Source organism: Hippopotamus amphibius, chromosome 5 (genome assembly GCF_030028045.1).
Source record: "Hippopotamus amphibius kiboko isolate mHipAmp2 chromosome 5, mHipAmp2.hap2, whole genome shotgun sequence".
Taxonomy (NCBI): Eukaryota; Metazoa; Chordata; class Mammalia; order Artiodactyla; family Hippopotamidae; genus Hippopotamus; species Hippopotamus amphibius.
Window position 1 is genome coordinate 42,401,118 of NC_080190.1, and position 22,221 is coordinate 42,423,338.

Consider the following 22,221-nt stretch of genomic DNA (forward strand, 5'->3'; position numbering starts at 1 on the left):
ATTTATCATAACTCAATGGAGTTGGTTTGGTTAGCCTGCCCATTAAACTGTTAAAGAAAACTGAGGCACAGAGGGATCCTGTAGCTATTCAAAGTCTCAGAGCCATTGAATAATGGAGCTGGGACTTGTCCAAAGTAGACTGGCTCCAGATATATTTTAATTGTTTTATCTTATTACCTCCGTAGGTACTCACTGATTCCATAAATATATTATAGTTTGCAATTATAACATATTCGGCTATCTGGCTTTATAGCTTGCAGAAAATAAGTGTGTCTGGGTCAGAAATGGGAGGTAAGACAGATAGATTTCCGGACTCCATCAAGAGATAATACTTACGAACTGAGCAACTAATAACCAAATATTATATTATAGAAGTTTTATTAAAGTTATCTTAAGGTGACAGCGCACTAATTCCTTATTTAAAATGATGATCTGGGGTCATCTGCTGAATATTCTACTATATTCAATAAATTATGCTTTAAATGGTTTGAAAGAAAGTAATCCATTCTAGAAATATTGATCCCCAAAGCATTTTTTTTAAAAAGTAAGAGAAATCTACATGGTAGTTAGGAGGGAGAAGCTTTGATAATCATTCCTTGATGGTGCTAGATAATTGGGGTTTTACTATTAGAGTCATACTTATCGGTATGTTTCAAAGATCCAGGATCTAGAAAGTATCCAGCACAGCTAACTTTCCCTAAAACTTAAACTAATGGTTGAAGAACCCTTTGCCTGTCAGTGGATCAAGAATGTTAGATATCAAAGCTTATTTGTTGTGTCACCTAAGAAAGGTCTTCCCTTTGAACAAATTGTCTAGCAATAGTTAAATATGACAGTTTAAAGAAAAGACAGAATGTAATAGAATTCTACTCCCTACGTGTAATTATTTTCTAAACAAACATGGCAAGGCCTGAAGCTGGAATGTTAGCAGCCTGAAACCTAAAACTGCAGTAATTCTTATTACCTTTTTTTTTTTACATCTTTGTTTTCCAGTTAGCAAGCAACAGTCTAGAAATTAATCATCATGTTTATTGAAACTATTTCAGATTGTCTCTTACATTAAACATAGATTTGAGCCTTATTTCAGCTTCATACATAGGCTGGAACACAATTGAGAAATAAAAAAACGTTAACTTTGTGCAAGCCGAATAACTCACTTCGTCAAGATCATCTTGTGGTCCATGTTGGTGACTTGATTTTACAGACTTTAGCAAGAAAAGCCTGTAGCAATCTTGTTTCTGAAACAGTTATCAACATAGCAGTGGATGTGTTGGCACCAGAATGTCAATGTATCAGCTTTTTAAAAGACAAAACTCCACAGACTATCTATCTATCTATCACCTATTTTCTATTACATTTCTTAAGTGATATATTAAGGCAAATAGCACCATAGTATAATTGCACTGTTATTGAAATTTCCTTTGTAGTTAGGAAAAAAAAAAGTAATTGCTGCTAAAAATACATTTCCTCAATTTGTAATTGTTTATCTCATATTTTATACATTGTATGTATTTACTGAGGTTTATGTTCCACCTATTTTTCCTATACCTGGCCAAATACCACAAGTTCTACACAAATGATAAAACTCTGTGACTCCTTCTCTGCAACCCCACCCTCTGAATCCCCTGATTTCCTTCTAGTTCACTTCAGTGGACACCTGCTCACAGGTGCCAGACACAGTACAAGTTTCTAAGTTCAGTTCCTCAATTTCCTGTTCTGAAGGGGAAGAAGAAAGGTTTTATGTCCTGTATCTGCTGTTGTGTTATGTCCACAAAGTGTTACGAGAGGGCAAATCAGACTGAGAATCAGATACTGTCTGTTCTTTGAACATGATAAGTGAATATCCAACATCCAACATTAAACCTAGTAGAGAGAGGCAAGTCAAGGTGATGCTCTCATCACAAGTATAGCTTGTTCTATTGTCAAGACCTTGCAAAACCAGATTAATTCTCCAATGTCATGTGAATTTGGTTAGTTGCTAACTCCTGAGAGAAAATTTAATAATTTGGATAAGGAAAAAGGAGGTCATAAAAAGAGAATTTAATATAGGGTGTAGCCAAGATGTTAACTCTATCCCTGGAAAATCTGTGAGGAAAAGAAAGTCAAATATGGAAAAAATATTCTCTAGCCATTAAGTGGTATAAAGAATAATAGGTCTGAATGCCCCTCCCAATTTCCTTCATTTCACTCATTATTAATTATTAAAAAAGGAGAAAATGATTTAGTGATATTCAGTTAGATATATACAGGTGTCAAGTTGGGAGCTTTATGAAGTGGTAAGATAAATCAAATGCATTATTTTTATTTTAGGTACACAGCTTTGCAATTTCCTATTGCAAGAATTTACTTAGTATCCTATGTAATCTGTGAGTAGTCGTCTTTAAAAACCATTGTTAAAAAAAGCACAGAAAAATTACCAATATGCACAAACTCAGGAGTGAAATTCAGTTTAAGTGTTATAGCAGTATTTATTTAAATCAATGGTATAGCTAAAGAGAAATTTGATTACAGATCAATTCTAAACTTCCATGACAAGTGAGGCATGTACTTGGAGAAACAATTATTGTAACAACTCCATACCCTTATAAAAAAGAGAAGAAGCAGTGATTTGAGGATATTGAGTTGTTCCTTTAGCACCGTAATCTCTCCAGTCCTATCATTTGTGTAAAAAGGTATGGAAAGACACCAGTTTCAAATATTGTAGCCATCTGTGTGAATCCTAACCAGTGTGTTTTATAATGATACTTATGAATTATTGTGCAGAAAACTTAGCAGTGTGGAAATGTATAATGCCTTTGTAAAGTTAATTGCTCTTGAAAGGGACACATTTCTAAGGCAAAAATTATGGAGAAGATCACATTTTCATACAGCTTAATTTGCATGTGTTGGTTCCTATAAGTATGTACTCTGTTAAAAACTATACAATTAATATCTCAGCCAGATGACTAAGGTCCACATCATTGGTGATAAATCATATAGATAGTATATATCCTTGATACGACGTGATGAAAATGGCACTTTACCTCTGTGGTCTTCCTCCCCAAAAACTTATAACTTGAGTAACATCATGAGAAAAACACCAAATAAACCAGAATTGAGAACTAGTCTACAAAACACCTGACTAGTACCGCTCAAAACTGTCAAGGTCATCATGAACAAGGCAAGTCTGAGGAACTCAGCACAGCCAAAGAGAATCTAAATGTAATATGACATCCTGGATGGGATCCTTGAACACAGAAAGGGCATTAGGTAAAACCTAAAGAAATCTGAATAAAATATGGAAATCAATTTGTTTTTTTTAACAAAGCCCCAAACCCTATAGATAGCTTTATTATTCAGTTGTATTGGCTGCAGCATAGAACAATGCCAGATTTGCATCCAGGTGGCAATAACTTGATAACAAATACGTAGTATTTCCTGAGACTTCATTCATCTGATAAACGCACCATCACTGTTACTGAATAACTTGACATGACAAAATTTTTGCTTATTTTTCTTCCTTTCCACTTAATATTTTCTCTATTAAGAAAAAGACATACAGGCTTTCCCCATTTTAAGACTAGATGGTATTCTCATAGAATATTTGAGAATAACTGTTTGGAACTTAAGATATACTTCTGTGTGATACCTGTACACTTTGTAATAGATGTCTGTCACATACATATCAAATTAATATTAATAGTTCATCAAAACTTACATATGATCATTAGCCTTGGTATTAAGAGCCGTATAGACTTATATCTGTTCATCTTATTTTAAAATACTGATGCCTGGTCCAAAATCCTAAGGTTTTATCAAGGTCTGTTTTTAACTCAACCCATAATTCTGATATGAATCCTGGGTGAGAGGGCACATCTGGTATATTAGTCTGTGGTGAAATGCATTAACAGTTCTATTTCTACCATCAAGTCACACCTTTCCCAACTGCTGAGTCAGTGGTCTCCTGCTTACCAGTTGCTGAAAGCAAGACTCCCTTAAATAAAAGCTTCTGTAGTATTTCCTGAAATAAGCGCTTCAGGAATCAGGGATTGGAGCACAAAAGAGGACAAAGAGAAACTGCAGGTATCAGGGCTTTCTGTCAAGTGTGTATTTCTCAAGACACTTGGAATCCCAGAATGATCAAGCTGCAGATGGGCTTCATAAACCCATCTAATGCAAACCCATCACTTTACAGAAAGGGGAATGTATTGCTCAGGCAGATCCTGGCCATCTCCTGGTCACTTCTTTTCCTATATTCCCAGAGGCCTGGGAGAGTGGCTTATAGTCTCATTTTCTTCTTGTCACACACTGCATTTTACTGCCTTTTCTTCCTTTGGCTCACGGTGAGTGTGACCACATCCCAAAGCCTCTTGTCTCTGAAGTTCGTGTAGAAAACTTCAGAAACAAAGGGGAGCCATGAAAATTGGGGTACATAACAAAGGTCCTGAGTCCAGAAGTAAAGGCCGACCCCTAGTGTTCATTTAAATATTTCCTAATCCTCTGTTCCTAGTTCCATCTTCCTACTGATCCCTTGATAAAGATTATAATTAAGACTAATTGAGGTATAATTAAGCTTAAAATTTCTCTCATTTCTTTCAATATTTTACTCTCCATGTAAAAAATGACCTATAAGAAAAGGCAAAGAGCTCTTAGTTTGGGGGTAGAAAAGAGATTTCTATATTGGAGGAGAAAACTTGGGCTGTCTTTACCCATCCCTCCTTTAGAAATGTCTATGGCAAACACCGTCCTCATGGAAATTGAATGAGAGTTCTGCTCTAATGGATATTTACTGTGGAGTGGCATGACGCAATAAAATGAGGATGAGGGATTCTTCCCACAGGCAGAGTTGTTGCAGCAGTGAAGGCAGAAAGAGCCATTTGTACCTATCTTCTTTCCCCTTAAACTTCAACTTCCTGGCCTTCAAAAGTTAGGCTGTGCCAGTCTGGACCATCCCAGTCTAAAATCATAAGCAAAAGACTCAGGATGAAAAATCTGAACGTGGACTTGATAGCTGATAATATTAATTGGTTATTTCTAATGTTTTCTTAGATATAATAATACTGTGGCTATGTATAAAAGGGAATCCTTACCTTTGAGCAATATATACTGATACATTTACAGCATATTCTTGGGATATATTTACAGTATTCTTGGAATAGTCTCCATGTAAAAATAATTGAAATGAAATGTAAGATTTATCTTGCATTTATGATATTAAAAATTGTAAAAACAAAGACTCAAGATGAGATTGTGAGATATAGGAAGGGAGAAGAGGAAAATTAATTTGCACTGAGATGAGAGAGAACTTCCTCAGACCACTAGCCTCTGATGGCTGCCCATTTAAATGAAAGAAATATCTATTCTGGCATAAATAAAGTTGGAGACTGCATGTTTTGGTTTGAATACATATATGCAGGTATCTGTGTTCTCTAAAGCAAAAACAATAATCACTGAACAACTTAATAACTTTCTGTTATGGGCCAGTGACTCTATTAAAGTAAGCAACAAATACCAATAGGGAAAAAATCTTTAATTCCTTTCTTGCCAGTTTTTTTCATGACCGTATACATTTACTTAGGCCCTTATTTCAGAAAAAGAAAAATTCATTTCAAACTACTATATGGACTCTATTTAAAAACTGAATAAATAAAAATGCATGTTGGTCAGTACATTTCAAGCTAACATTGGGTAGCTTATCCTCACTCATCTTTTATAAATGCTGCTCTGATGTTTGAAATTTTTAAAAAATTATCTTTTGGGCATCAATGTACTTTCATTTTGAGTCCTTTTATTTAACTGGAGCACACACACCCACAGCCCACATCATAAACAAGAAGGCATCAGTGCCTAGCTACAGGAGTCATATTCTTGATGTAAATGTGTAATAGCATATTTTTCAAATATATTTTATAACTTGTATGTTTGCCTCTGTTTTTCAAATATCATAATATTGTAATAACTGTGAAGATAGCATCAGATAATAAAAAGTATTACACACCACAAGGCAAAATGCCAGTCCCTTATGCCTGAGTTTATGTGACTTTGGCTAAGTCATTTACCATCTCTGGACTTAGTTCTTTCATTTTTAAAAATGTGAAGGTTGAATTAGATGAGCTCCCATGGTGTTAACTCAGATTTTGAACCATGTTAGTATCTTAATACTTTGAGATAAAAACATATTTAAAGTTGTCTGATTCTCTACTATCTTGTTTAAAATGAAATTGAATTTTTGGGAATAAGTGTAAATATGCTACAATGTGAAACATGCCCAAGGCTTCTAGTTCTAATTCTTCTAGTGTTTAATTACTGAAATCAATCACTTATCAGCAACTGGTCTACCCAGTTGCAAAATAGAAGTAAAAATATTTGTTATCCCATCTGCACAGAGGATCAGGAGGATAAATTAAATGAGAGAAACTTTAGAGTCCTTGGAAGAAAAGAAAGGCACTTCCTAAATGCAAAGTATTTGCATTACTATCATCCTTATTCTGCAGCAGATATGAGTAATGCATTTCTCCTGTGTATTCCTGTTGGTTTTACCTTCTCAAGGGAATGTATTTGAAAAATAAGTAGAACTATTTCATGGCTAGAGTAGTTTAAAAAAAAAGGGGGGGGGGGCTGTGTTTCTGAAAACCACAATTTTGGAAATACAGAAAGCAAACTAATGCTACCTCAAATTCCCTGAAGAAGAGATGACATTTTCTGGAGAAAATTGACATAATGAAATACTTTAAGTTACTTTCAAACTTTTTATTTCTTCAAGTTTTTACCACTACTGTTAAAAGAATAGTGACCTCACCTGTATGTTTTACGGCCAAATAAATTAGAAATTGTCCCTTTTTGTTTAGAATTTTAGATAGGGTTTCTTATGTTTAAAGGGTTTTTTTTGTTTGTTTTGTTTTTTTGTTTTAACCTTATAGTAATAGGGACTTTTGTAAAAATGTTACTTGAAAAACAGTATTTCAACAGAAGATAACTTCCTGTACAAACCTTGAACAATAAAATGGTTCACAGTTTTCCAATGAAGTCAGAAGATTCTGCCTTTAAAGTTTAGTTTGATGATAAGACTTTTTAACAAAACAAATAAATTAATAAGAGATGACTGACGGCTTGATTATAGATTTAAGAAAATCTATTTTTATTTTAGTGAATAAGCTTATTTAACTCCAAACATTTAGAATCAGGGGAATAGGACATGTGGTAACTATTTTCACATACACAAAGTTAATGTAGCATAATGAGGCAATAGTCCCAGCAGTTTAAACCCAAATCATGTCTTGTGTTAAATATGCAAATAAGTATTACTGGTCCAGTTTTCAATTCTGCTTTCTCTCTATATAGTTACTTGATTGGCTGAATTTGTATTTACTTTTCAAGACCTACAAATTAATGCACCAAGTTTTATTAAATCAGGAACTTTTCTTGCATAAAATCCTGTGTAGCAAATTAAGTGTTTATTCAGTATATGGCCAGCATTACAGCTTGTATCATATACCAGTTATACATATTTTGTGCTTAAAGCTGACTGTTCAAAAGTCCTTACCTCCTTTAACTATTTCTGTAAAATAGATATCAGTGTTCTTTGATCACATAAATAGTGAAAGGATTTCTAGGTGTTTATCTGAACATTTAAGTAAGCTAAATTCTGACTTTTATCTATACAACTCATTTACTAAGTGTATGCCGATACTTTTACAAAGGCCTAAATGTTGTAGAATTCAGGACTTCGAAGTACAAAGTCACTAACAGAGCCAGGACCACCAGTGGTGAGCTTTTGTTCGTATACTAGGATGCACTCTTTTGTTATTTTTCAGTCCAGAGTAGACATTGGTTGTCTGACTGAATCTCATCTTACCTATTAAAAGTTACAGAATAAAAAACTTAGTCACAGATGAGAGTTTATGTGTGTTTACTGAAACCTTTTATAGATTTCCCCAAGAACTGATAAAATTCAACAGGAAATTAAAATATACCCAAGAGCAGATGAGCACAGGCAAAGCAGTGGTGACTGATTTGCACATGGGTTAAAACATGCTAAGACTTTGCTTCATTTTCCTTGGAGACAATTAGACTTCTGAAACTGATTTGGGTTATAGATTTTGCTAAAGTAAATAGGGCCACATTAGCCTTTTGTTTCATTGGCTATCAGTTACTGGCTTTTGTATCCCATCTGAAGTGCCCCTTTGGATTCTTGGACCTTACTTTACAAATGCGTGTGCCATTGTTTGCTTTGGAAAGTAATGCCTAGCCATTTCTGCTATCGTAATACCAAGGTGAAGATAAAATTTTAAGTTTCATACATTTTGTACTGTGTTGTATTTGGTTTTCAGTATTAAGGAGAGATGTTTGTTTCTAAATAATAGTGGTCAGTCATATGAAATAGAACCCAATTTGGTTGTTTTGAAATGATGACAGAATTGATTCATGGATATAGGGCAACAGCAAAAAAACACAATTGTGAATAATAAAGGACATCTGAGTCTTACTCCTTGGGTGTGTGGAAGCTGTGGTGATACTGGAAGTGATGGAAAAATAAAAACCAATGGTTATCTATTTCTGAAAGTTAGTGAATATAATACTGGATAGATATGTAGTTTTAGATAGAGAAAGAAAGGTTAAGATTATTCCAGTATTATTTTTCTGTTTCTAGACTTTGCATTTATGTCTTGGTCTCATCATCGTTTCACCTTCAGCTTTACATTCTCATTGCTTTTAGCACATCCTTTGGTGTATAAGCAGAAATGAAAAGAGAAGGTGAAAATGTAGGCAACTTTGTTTCTTTCTGCAGTTCTTAAAAGTTCCATTTTTCACTAAAGAGTACCTTGTACAGATTAGTGATTGTGGATTCTAATCACCAAAGCTCCAGGTGAATCTTATGGTCAGGCATGTTTTAGAAATGATATATTATCTCTGCTTCATCCAACACACTTATTCTCTTGTTATATAGTTACTTTCATGCTGTTAACCTGTTATGAGTGTTTGTAAGCTCCCTGAAGTTATATAGACAGAGTTTGTCAGTATTTGCACTTTTCTGGAAAGTGTATCCATAGCTCCTTCCCTATACTGAAAAAAAAATAAATAAATGAATACAGTTGACCTTTGAACAACATGGGTTTGAACTGCTCAGATCCACTGATGTGCAGATTTTTTTTTCAGTAGTAAATACTACATGATCTGGCTGGCTGAATGGGCAGATGTGGAACTGCGAATACAGAAAAAGTGTGGAGTTTTCCATAAATTATAAATTTATACATAAATTACACATATATTTTTGTATATGTACAAATTACACTATACAATTTATACCCTATAAATTATACATTTTTGACTGTAGGAGGGTCGGCACCCCAACCCTTGCGGTGTTCAAGGGTCAACTGTAAATAATAGTCTTTTAAAAAATCTAGATCTCAAATTAAGGAACATTAGAAAATACACTTCATGCTCCTTGCTAGATTTTGAGCAACCAAACATCAGGAATTGTGTGCTTTACTGATATATATGTCCCTTAGCACTTGGGAACGATCCCTCTCATAAACACTTGTGCACAGATGGATTTTAGAGTTGCATAAATCTGGGCCTAATTCCTTGGACCTGGTACCTCACAGTAGTCAGTAAGCTGGGAACTTGTGTTCCACAGTTACCTCCTTCAGGCAAAAGAAGTTTTATAGGACAAGAGACAAGTACTTAACCAATTTATTTCGTCTCCTTGCCCACTCAAAATTATCAACTCTAAAGAATGTAGAACAAAATTGATGGATTCAAATTATTTTCAAATAATTTCTGAGTAAAAAGAGAGAATGAAAATGTCTCTCCCAAGTTACAAGCTAGAGTGGTGAGATACCTGCAGAAGCTAAATCATGTATAGTTTGGCTTTTTTTACAAAGGTCTCTTCAGGTAGTGATTTCCATGTTAAAAAAACACAGCTGTTTATTCAAAATGGAAAAGTGTACAGAGTCTCTGTGATGAAGAGACTCCCTAGGACTTCCTAGGTGGCGCGGTGGTGGAGGGTCTGCCTGCCAATGCAGGGGACACGGGTTCGAGCCCTGCCCTGGGAGGATTCCACGTGCCACAGAGCGACGAAGCCCGTGAGCCACGGCTGTTGAGCCTGTGCTCTGGAGCCCGTGGGCCACAGCTACTGAGCCCATGTGCCGCGACTACTGAGGCCCGCGCGCCTGGGGCCCGTGCTCCACAAAAAGAGGGGCCACTACAGTGAGGAGCCTGCGCATCGCGGTGAAGAGTGGCCCCCGCTCGCAGCAACTGGGGAGAGCCCGTGTGCAGCAACGAAGAGCCAATAAATAAATAAAATTAATTAATTAATTAAAAAAAAAAAAAAGAGACTCCCTAAAGAGTAATCTCAATGAGAAAAAAAAAAGACATGAAGTACTAAGCAACAACATTTCCTTCACTGTAAAAGAGAAACTGCTCTGGTAGCGTTCTATAGTCTTTGGTTTCCCCAAGAATCACAACCCCCCCCAAAAAAAGAATCACAACCTGAGGCAGATAGATAGGAACAGAATGGAGGATCAAGAGCACATTTACTGAAAGGCCCCTTTAAAAGGTATCTCACCAACTGCTACATAAAATCAGCCAACCAGGAAGTATTTTAAAAACTCACCTAGAAATAAAGACAAAGTAATTAGCAAAGTTTTGCACTCTGCATGTCTTTTTTTTTTTTTTTTAATCAATGTTGCTTTTTTTCAAAGCTGTGTTAGCCATTACAGAGCTATTGTATTCCTATGGGTCTAGGACAACAGGGGCAGAAGTCAAGGCCAATTTATATGAGTCCCTAATACTCTTGCCATGAATGCATCACACTCCAGACTCATTGGGCAGCTCCTGATTTCCTTGGATCATTTTAATCCAACCCACAATTCTTCTCTGGCTGCTGAAACCTCCTGAGGCTTTCAGAAGAGTTAGGACTATGGTTCTCAACCCTTAACTGTGCATCGGAATCACCCACGGAGCTGTAAAAGTGTACAGATATGTGATACTGCTTCCTGAGATTGCCCACTCATTGGATCTGTGGTGGGACCCAGATTAAGTGGTTTCTAAAAGATGCTAAGGTAGTTCCGATGTGCAACAAATGGTTGAAGATGATTTGTTGAGACATTTCCAGACTAACTTTACAGAATCAAAATATAAGGATGGGGGGGGGGAGATCTTCAAGAGCTATAAGTAATAACACCATACTTTAAATATTTAAAGTGGTGTCAAAGTAGTCTGAAAGAGTTTACCCTCTTCACGTCTGAGATTTCTAAATCCAGCAGGCACATAGGATATTATTCAAAAACAATCTCATTAAGAATTTGACTGCCGGAAATTCTTGAACACATACAAACTATCACAGGGACTGATCCCAACAGATGTCCTTTTTAAACACCTGTTGGCGTGAACTCTGCCACTGGCCCTTTAAATGGGATGGAGTTTTAATTTTCCAAAAGCAGGGAGCCAGTTGGAATGTTAGAAATGCACATTTGTTGCTTTTGTTCCATTCCAGTAAACCATCTCCTGAAGTGCTGTGTCCATCTCTTGGTTGTGTAGTTCATGAGAGAACTCTACAGATAAGGTTCAGATTGACCAGCAGTCTCCTTTATAGAGGTTTACTAGAGGGAGTTGATTTCCCATAATCAGCTATGAGAAACAGTGTTGTTTTACCCTCTCATGAGTCTTTCAAGAATTGATGTGTTAAAAACCAGAACCCTCATTGTAAATTGGAGAACATTGAAAACTCACCTAGAAAGCTGTTTCACATTCCTCCCAAGGGGGGGTCTGATTTTATGTTTGATTTTAATGGAATAGCTAAAATGTTACACAGCCTAACGCCAAACATGCCTGTGGATGATTCTATCCAAAAGCTGACATAAACAAACTGTGTTAGTATCATTATTTCAAGCATGTTCATCATGTCTATCTATAGCATACTACTGAATCAGGTACCGCCTGGCTGAAGGTCATGGGTTACACATAGCTCTTCAAATACTTTCTTTTTGAGACAGCTGAATTACTCCCTGACCTGACTTCAGTGAGTGGGAGGATCATCATCTTTATGCCTTCCTGCCCTTTCTAAAAATAGTAGGGCCTTTAACAAGGAGATATTTTAAGCAGCTCATATTCACTTGTCTCATCAGGAGAAGCTTATTTTGGCCACTTGCACGTGTCCAATTTGCATGTGCGCAGAGTTAGACTTTTGGAGGCTAGTCCGTGCTCCTCTACGCCACTCATATAAGAAACTGGCAAGCATAAAGACACTGGAATTACTAGCTGAGAGTCAGTGGGTAAACACAAACGAAGGGAAGACACTTTTTAGGAATGTGAATATGCTTCCGAAATCATCCATTTCAGACATTTTCACATCAGTCCTCAGCTTTTCGGATCTGTTTTCATAAAACCTGGCTGTGATTTCACTCCAGAGACCTCAATGATCTTGCCGCTTTTAATAAATATTAACAGGAGCCACTGCCAGCCTGTGGATAAGGGAAACTAATGAGCAACTGCCATCCAAAATCTGAACAGCAAAAACAAAACCAAGCAAAACCAAAAAATCCAAAACAAAACCAAAAAAGAACAACTCAAACTATCTGTGCTCACAAGAAGACGCGTAGAAAAACACCAAGATGTAACTTTGATTTGATAACTGGATTTATCAGTCACATGATTGACATGCAGTGGGTACTTTGTATTTTTCTACTTTGAAAAACAAGTGCAAATCTATGTTATTCTGCACAACTGGGACCAAAAAATTATGAGTGTGAGAAAACGCAGACTCTAAAAGCAAGATGGAATTTAAGCAGGTAAACCCTGTTTCACAGTCATGTCATTCCGGTACAGTTGTACGTGGTACTCGTGTTTGCACCTCTAAGAAATTTCCATTTTTTCGCATCAAAAACTCCAGATACGAAGCTGAAGCTGCTTTCTTCGCCAACCTGAAGCTGTCTGATTTCAACATCATTGACACCCTTGGAGTTGGAGGTTTCGGACGAGTGGAACTGGTAGGTGATTGTTCTTTAAATGCTTTTAAGAGTCCTGTCTTCCTTTTTAATTTTGTCTCCTAGATTAAGATTTCTCTTTTCTTCTCTCTCTAATCATTAATTACTGTTGTTCCTAAATTGGTACCAAATACTTTCATATCAGCACAACGGAGTTTGCAACAAAGTGAACTGTGTTATGTACAGAGTAAATGAAAAATAAACACCAATTTACTTTTTAGAAAACTTCTGCATATTGAGAGGTAAACACATTTACTTAATGAGGCGTCATAAAGCACTTATTAGCCAGGTGATTTTCTGTGATTTTTATTTACTTCCTTAGTTCTGAGAAGTACTCACTAACTTAATTATGCATTCTAATCACAATAATTAAATTGTAAATTTAAATATATATAAGGGGAGATGAGGTATATTTACATGTGTTACATATCTGTGTATATAATTATTCTCACCACTGCTTTAAAAATTAGGTGAGTGGTGTTGTAGTTATTCTGTGATTCTGTAGTTACAACCACCTATTTAGATTATACTGCATATATATATGCCTATATATAAAACTGTATTAGATAATATGGTTTGAATATTTTATACAATTTATTTCACACACATTATTTGTGTGTGTATATATATACAGACACACACATACATAAACACATTTCATCAATATGGTATAAACCAAATGAGAGCATGTTCTATTCTGTCTTTGTTTAAAATACAAATTTTAAAAACTGATGTATTGCAACAACAATTAGAAAAAAATGTATTTTTGTGACTGAGTTGCTGCATTCCAGACTGTGTGGATAAAAACTGTATTTAAGAATGTTGATTAATGTCCACCCCTCCTGAACATGGAGGAGTCCCTGATATCAGACACCAGTACAGTGTGTTAGGAACTCCCTGAGACTGTGTACAGTTTGGTAAATAGTTACTGTTGCCATCAAGTGACAGGAGAAATCCCCTTCCATAAAAGTAGACTGACCCAGCTCTATTTTTTATATCTGTCCATTTGTGCTGCAATTGGGATTTTTGACTTTGATGGGCAGAATGATGTTATTTTCTTAAATATTAGACAAGAAAGGTTTAGAGCTGTAATGTGTTTCATTGAATGTGCGTTATGCTGCCCTGAACACTGGCTTGAGATACTCTAGTAATACTACTTCTGACTTGACTCCTGACTTCTTAGTGTGCCTCTGCGGATCGAAGTATTGGATGTTATCAGTTATAGGAGTAAAGATCAAGTAAGGGCCTAGAAAAACCTCTTGCTTTTCTGAATCTTGTCAATTAATGCAATCTCAGGATTATTTTTCAAGAACATTGATTTTGTGATAATATAATTTCATATAGTTAATGAAGATTTAATGACAGTGTTATACATGAACAGCTTTGCATGGTGGGTGTTGGGATATGGAAACAGCACAGAGTGTAGAGCTTGTAGCCATGAAGGGCTTATTGTCTGGTGTGTCTATTTACATAGTGTGTGTCTAAACCCCTCTCTCTATGAAGCAGTATAAAGGACAGAATCCCCTAGAGATTAATTTTATGGCTGTTATAGTTTCTTAAATATTATTTTTTAAGGACTGTGGCCAATGAATATTGCTATTTTAGTTGACCAGAAAAATCAGCCTTATACCTTCATGGTCTCCTAAGAGGTCTGACAACTTCCAGTTGGGAACCTTTAAGTTACCAGTGAGATATTTTATGAAATATAGGAATTTACTTAGTATTTTTGAAATATTGGAAATCACTTAAAGACACTGAAACCACTTCAAGCTGTATAATCAAATGCCAAGCAATAGTGGAAAACTTCTAGAAAATTCCCTCAAAAATGTGAGGAGGCACAAACAACCACAAAATTAAGGAAGGTTTAAAGCGGGCAGTTAAAAAAGACAAAATATATATGTGTTTGTATGCATGTGTGTGTTTGAGTACATAAATGTTTATATATAATCGTCATCTCAGGAGGGATAATCAAAGGTAGTTCAGCCTAATTTTCTTCTCATGGACATTATATTTTACACATTTACACAAATATTTTTAGGTTAATGGAAATCATAACCTCAAGGATTAACTTAGGTTGGCGCTATAGCCTGGTTTGCAGAAACTTTAGATGTATTCCTGAATGATAAATCCATAATGGGTCATAAGGCATAACTAATACATCAGGGGTAGAGGTGCGTGTCTTTAACCTCTGAAGTGACCGCATCTTGTGTGATCTTGCACTTTCCAAAACACACTATGAGATAATCTGAATACCCAAATTGTCTTCACTGTGGACTAGCCGTTTAAGTGATCACTATTACCCAGAATCCATAGCCACTTACCAACTGCCCAATAATATTATTTACCAGATATGAAAAATATTCTTCTCTGTGATGGTTCATTTTTACGTGTTTTCAGTGATGCTAGAATTGGGAATTTAGCCTCAACACTTTGACTGTAACTACACATACTGTTGTCCCAGTAGGTAGTGAATCGCCATGAGGAAGTGGAGACTACCCAGTGGTGACTTTGCCGTGAGGCAGCAGTGTCCCATTAGGGTAGGACTTGCACCCTTCAGAGGGAGGAGGAGGGTCTAGGCAGAGCCCAGTTCTGTTGTGATTACAGAAGTTTTCCCTTCACTCCCCTCTGCAATATTATCAATATTTTAGAGCGCTATTTTTATGCAATATGATCTTCATATGAACTCATATATGTTTTACATATACACAGTACTGAGCATGTGAAGACCAAGTATATAATACTTACACCTTGAACCTACCAAGTCTTAGTTCAGGAGTAATGTTGATCAGGTCAATGACATTACATAAATTACCACAGTTACACTTGAATTTTATAATACTATTTCAAAAAATTTTCCTAGGTATAGATTATAAGATTTTAAACTCCTGAATTGGGTATGAAGAATTAAGAAGTTTGAATTTGTGAACCCCATTTCCTGTTAGAACTAAGTTAGGAGTATAGTTTCATTATCATTTGATATACAGATCACGTTCATGTTATTTTCCTTAATGTAAAACCAATCAAACACTTATTAGCATTTCTTAATTTTTATCACTTATGTCAATTTGGATGAATTTAGATGCAGAGGTATTTTTCAGGCGGAAGAATTGCTAAAGTAGTTTACTGCCAACTTTTAAAGATTAACATAATTTTGGAACATAATAGAAACTTAAATATTTGTTCAATAGACCAGAAACTTGAAGTGAAGGTCTTACATGAATGGGAGTGCTGTTCTTAAATTATTCAGTCTATTCATAAATACTTTTAGCATAACTGATTTCAACTAATTGAATATCAGACCTGTCTTGTTCACACCCATTACCTTTGGGAAGTCATTTATATTGCTTTCCTTTCTGTGATCTGGTATATGCCATATTTTCTGCACGTATTTTTAAGAATCTCTTTCTAACATTCATTGCTACTTGTTTACAGAATATTTTCCAGGAGACCACACTCAACTTATAACAGCACCTTTAGCTAAAGAACTCAGCTTTTTTTACATATATGATTTACTCATTAAAGCTACAGGCAATGCTGTAAGACAGCTAGGTAATCCTCTTAATTTACAAGGCATGACTGTAAAATAAAGAGATGAGATTGATTTTACAGATCACAAGTGAAAATTAGTCCCATTGCTTTGTGGTCACATTCTGAATCTACTCTCCTTTGCTCTTGTCAGAGAGGTTCTTGCTTTTCAGAGTAGATTGGTACAAGTCAAACTTTTTAATCTAGCAATGGTATGTGGTGGCTGCTTTAAATATTAAATATTTAATCTATTTATTCAGGAATTCAGTGCCTCCTATACCAGAGCACCATACTCGGATAAAATATAGGAACAAAAATATGGAAAACATAATCTCTGTCTTCTTGGATTATATTCTTCCTACATCATTTATTATGTATTTATGTAATGAGCTCTCTGCTGAGACATAACATTTAATAGAAAATAGTCACTGCCTAACAGCCTACTAGGAGGGACAATTGTGCAAACTAATAAGTGAACCCATAATCAGAGTACGAGCAGCATGTGCTCAGTGCATCAAGGAGCAAGACTTCTTAGAGGAGGAAGCATTTCTAAGAGGGACTGACATTAAGGCATCGACATAAATAACCTAAGCATTATGGTACACTCTCATAAAATGAAACTACTGCAGGATAGTTTGAATAAATTGATATTAATAATATTAATTAATAAGTTGGCATTACTTTCTTAATAAAATAATCAAGCTTTTCATTTGAACCCAGCTTTATAATCTTCAAATTGCTCTCATATTCAGTATAATTTTGCCTTTATAGCTATCCTGGGAGGCATAATCCACATTTCACAGGAAAGAGGTCATGAATAATGTGTATAAGAGACCTAAGATCACACAGTCACTGAAAGAGTTGTTATTGCCCAGAACTACTGATTCTCAAACTATAATTCTTTGTTATCATTCTGACTTCTAAAAATATTTAGATTATCACCAATAACAGACACCATTATAAAATCAGACAAGTGTCATTTCATTAGCACATGCACACCTTTGTTTTTTAAAAAAAAAGTCTCCTAGAATTCAAGAACCTGTATTAGACATAAATATAGAACAGACGCTATGATTATCTGCTGTTCACCTCTTCTGTCAAACCTTCAGAGACTCTTTTTTTCTCTTTTCTCTTTTGTGGCTCCTAGTTTAGTGGTTAAAATATCTGTGGAGGAAGAAATAAACATCGGAAAGTATCATGTGGTAGCTAAAAGCTAGAGCTCTGGAATTAGACTTTCTGGATTCAGATCTTACCAATCATGTGTGATTAGTCATTTACTTAAACCTCCTAAGCTTGTTTCCTCATCTTTAAAATGAGGATAATAATAGGGTATGTGCCTCACAGATTGCAAAAATTAAATGAGTTAAAGTCCCCAAAGTAGTGCCTCACACATCATAGGTGTTAGCAGTGTTGTTGTTGTTATTATTATTATTATTATTATTAAAATATTCTAATGATGACTATCATTTTCAGCTATACTCATAGAAAAGGGAATGAAATAATTTCACTCTTTTTTCTCCCATTGTTAGGCCAAGGCCTGAGAATACAAGCATTTGTCCAATATAAGAGAGAATCTGAGGTCTTCAAATGACCTTCAGTGATAGCTTCTATTAAATTTCCCCAAACCACTAAAGCTTCTTACTTTCTGATCTGTCACGAGTGGAGATGGGAAACAATCTTCAGTCTTCCTCACACTAAACCTTTGTGTACCTGAAGTAGTCTGCTCTTATTTCTCTGTTTCTCTTCTAAATTATAAAGCTCCACCTCTTAACCTCTCAATAGGAAATCATTTTTGGTGCAAACTGCTAAATGATACCCAGTCTCCCTGCAGTCTTCTGAAACCATGGTACCCCAATTGGGCATAATAAGGGTCTGGCTCTTGCCAAATGGAGGACAAAAGTCACCTATCATTTCTCCTGTGCCACAACCCCATGATGAGATTGCCCAGGAGGGGCAATGTGGCAGCAAGTTGTAGGAACTCTGCCACACTCACAATCACATTTGTGTACCAGGGTCTGTGTGCTGTATGTATGGGCATCCACACCACTGTCGTGGCATTTTTGCCAGCTGCTTGGTCACTGTGTATCACATGCAAGTGATGTGGAAGGCTACGTAAACCAACTAAAAAAAATAGGGACTGAGAGATGATTAAGCAAGAAATTAGATGATAAACCTATTGCTCAATCTCAGGGTTTTGTTTCATCAGTATGAAAGGGGAAAGCTTAACTCCAATGGGAAACCCCACAGAAGACGAAAACACTTCAAGAACTTCTTACTGCCAAGCCACATGACAGTGAAACAGAATAGCTGTGGGATCGCTGGGCAGCACTGCCATTTGTGCTCATGGTGATTTATGCTGCAAAGGATGCCTGGGGAAACCCTGCCATCCTAAGGCCTTGTGTCCTTAGTAACCGAAGCAAATAAGGACTCTCTGCTGCTTGAAAACTCAAAATTGCCTAATTTCAACACAGTCTTTTCTCTAGGAATACCCTATTTGGGTTATTATTAACTATGTCATCCTCATTTATATTTATTCTTCAAAAGAATGAAAACTGACACAAATTATGAATTGTGATAAATAGTGTTGATTTCTGAGAAAATAAGTTATTCAGATAGCTGATGAAAATCCGGTGTGATAAATGCGAATTGAACATAATAGGTTCAGTCACAATACAGGCATTCCTCAGAGATATTGCGGGTTCAATTTCAGGCCTGCAATAAAGTGAGTATCAGAATAAAGCAAATCACAGGAATTTTTTGGTTTCCCAATGCATATAAAAGTTATGTATGCACTATACTATAAATTATGCAAAAGCAGTGTGTCTAAAAAACAATGCACATACCTTCATTAAAAATACTTTATTGCTGAAAAATGCTATCATCTGAGTCTTCAGTGAGACATGGTAGTAACATCAAAGATCACTGGTCACAGATTATGATAGCAAATATAATAATGGTGAAAAAGTTTGAAATACTGTGAGAATTACCAAAATGTGACACAGAGACACAATGTGAGCAAGTGCTGTTGGAAAAATGACATCGACAGACTTCCTTGACACAAGGTTGCCACAAACCTTCAATTTGTAAAAAATGCAATATCTGCAAAGTGTGATGTAAATATGAAGCACAATAAAATGAAGTATGCCTGTATACTGCAATTTCTAAAACATCTAACCTCAGGAGAGTTTCTAAGCAGAAATCACAGGTAGTAAAATTTATGTTTTGACACATACAAATAAAGTAAAATATGCACGAATTCATCTTGTTACTGTAAAATATTTATTTTTTAGTACATTGATAGTACTACAATTTAGACTAAATGAATGACAACAAATAGAACAGTCACACTCTTACACATCTTTTGAAATTATAGGAAGTTTATACACTAGCCATCTATTGAAATGAACATATTTCAATAAAAATGTTTGAAATTAGTGTCCTATAGTAAAGTAAAATGTTAGCAATTCCTCCTCTAAACCTTCATGTTTTTCTAGAAAGATTAATCTACAGTTGGTCCTTGATATTCACAGGTTCCACATCCATGTATTCATCCAACCTGGGATTGAAAATATTCGATAAAGTTGCAAAAAGCAAAACCTGAATTTGACACCCATGGAGACAATTTACATAATATTTACATTGTATTTACAACTATTTACATATTACTTACATTGTATTCACACCTATCACACCTATTTACATACATTTTCATTGTATTAGGTATTATAAGGTTTAAAGTATACAGGAGGGTATATTTAGGTTATATGCAAATATTATGCCATTTTATATGAGAGACTTGAGCATCTGAGGATTTTGGTATCCCAGAGTCAATCCCTCAAGGATACTAAGGGACAACTCTAAATCTAGACGGCACTGGACTGTTTTATCACTGCTTAACAGCTTGGTCACTCACCTTTTTATTTTCTGTGACATAAATTTGATTTTTTTTAATCCAGTGAATTTATGATCATGTCCCATTCTGTAAAAGTTTATTTTAAAAATTCCTAAATATTTTTTGTGGGGTATAGCAATATCAGGTGTGATCTGTGCCCTCAAAGAACTTCTTGCCTTCTTCTAAGTAAGAAGATAATACATGTGAAAAATAGCAAATGAACTCCTTTAGAATTGTATTAAGTTCTAAACCATGCAGAAGAGTTCTCAGCATTTTAAAAAGAGAGCATTTGGAGCTGATGATGTAGGGAGGTCCTGAGAAGACACAGAACTTGAGCCAGGGCATCGAGAATAGGTTGGGATTTAAATGAACAGATGCAAAAAGGCCATTTGGGGGAAAGGCCATTCCAGGAAAAGGTTACAACACAGAAAGCCATGTGTTTTCACAGGACACCAAAGCAAGTGGCCTGACTAGAGGCTGTGTGAGGGAGCAGTGAGAAATACCAGATAACCAATTTATAGGGTCTAACTGTATTATATTCCTAAAGGAGATTAGACTTTAAGGCATTAGGCATTTGGGGGCATTAGGTCAAGCGAGGAACACAAATGAACACCGACTTAGCTCTGAACTTCCACCCGTGAAATGAAAGAATACACTGTAATGCGACTAGACCGGCTATTTTTAGGTGGCACTGCTCCCAGAAATAAACATCATAATTTCTCTTCTGAATACGGTAGTTTACTTTCTGCCAAGACGTATTTCACATCCCCGAAAATTTTATGTAAACACTTTCAAAAAGAGATCCGTTCCGTGAAAGGGAAAAGCAGTCTCCTTGTGGATGCTAGTAATGTTGAAAATAGCCATGTCCTTGTAAATAAAATGATTTATCTTGCTTTCTGGAAATGAGTATTAAAAAGATGATTCTGAATGTTTCAGTGCAGCTCATCAGCCGTACACATTTAATTTATTGCTAATTCATATTCTGCCCCTCATATTAACATCCCCCACTGCCACTGACATATACCATATGTTAGGCTGAACACTGGACTAAGCAATCAGATTTTGTGGGCCGGATGGCTTGGTTCTTAGCCCCAGCTTCAGTTAACTGCTATGAAAATTCACAGTAAGAGCAGGGAGATCAGTACCCCCAAAGTAACAAGCAAAACCAATGGGAACCACTGTCTGTTCACAGCTGCAATCTCAGCTTCTGCTTTCATGAACAAAGCAGTTTCAATGTTTAACGTGATTGTTTTTCATAGCTCAAGTTAGCATAAGCAAAAAACCGGTAAAACACATGTTGAACTGGCTTTACATGAGAAGTATAAAATCTTGTGAAAATTTTGAAGAGAAAGAAGTTATACTTTTTTTAATATCAGAAAGGGTAAAGTTTGAGTATAGTATATATTAGGACATTAAGATGTAATGATTAGCCATTTGATTAAGTCTTCCAGTATGTAACAGTGTAAAAAATTATAAAGTTATTTATGTCTAGCATCTCGAAAGTGTGACTAGAATGCAAAACCTCTCAAAAATTAATCTGATCACATCTCAGAGAGGTGAAATTTGCCATATATGATTCTCTCTGTATCATTTAAAGTCATTGTAAATCTTCACTGAGTCAATAAATGAAAGAAGTTGAAGTGTCAACTTAGGATACTCATCTCCATCTATGTGAAGTTTTAAGTTGTAAGTGTGCTTTAAGTATTAGAATAAGTTGAATTATGTGAAATATTCAACAGTTTAAAACTGTTGCATGTAGTATTTCTTTATATGGGTGAGATTATGCATAGAATAAGGGAAAGAAACTGATTATTTGATGAAGGAAAACAATTTAAAGTG

At 35.6% G+C, this 22,221-nt stretch overlaps 1 protein-coding gene across 2 annotated transcripts in view; it reads left to right on the top strand.

The window, feature by feature from the left end:
- Window positions 1-22,221, top strand: part of PRKG1 (protein kinase cGMP-dependent 1) — a 1,182,497-nt gene that overhangs the window by 1,121,033 nt on the left and 39,243 nt on the right. For both annotated transcript variants that reach the window (XM_057734520.1, XM_057734518.1), the window contains exon 10: window positions 12,872-12,968. In XM_057734520.1, the coding sequence (XP_057590503.1) occupies window positions 12,872-12,968 (97 nt within the window). The remainder of the gene's footprint in view (window positions 1-12,871; window positions 12,969-22,221) is intronic.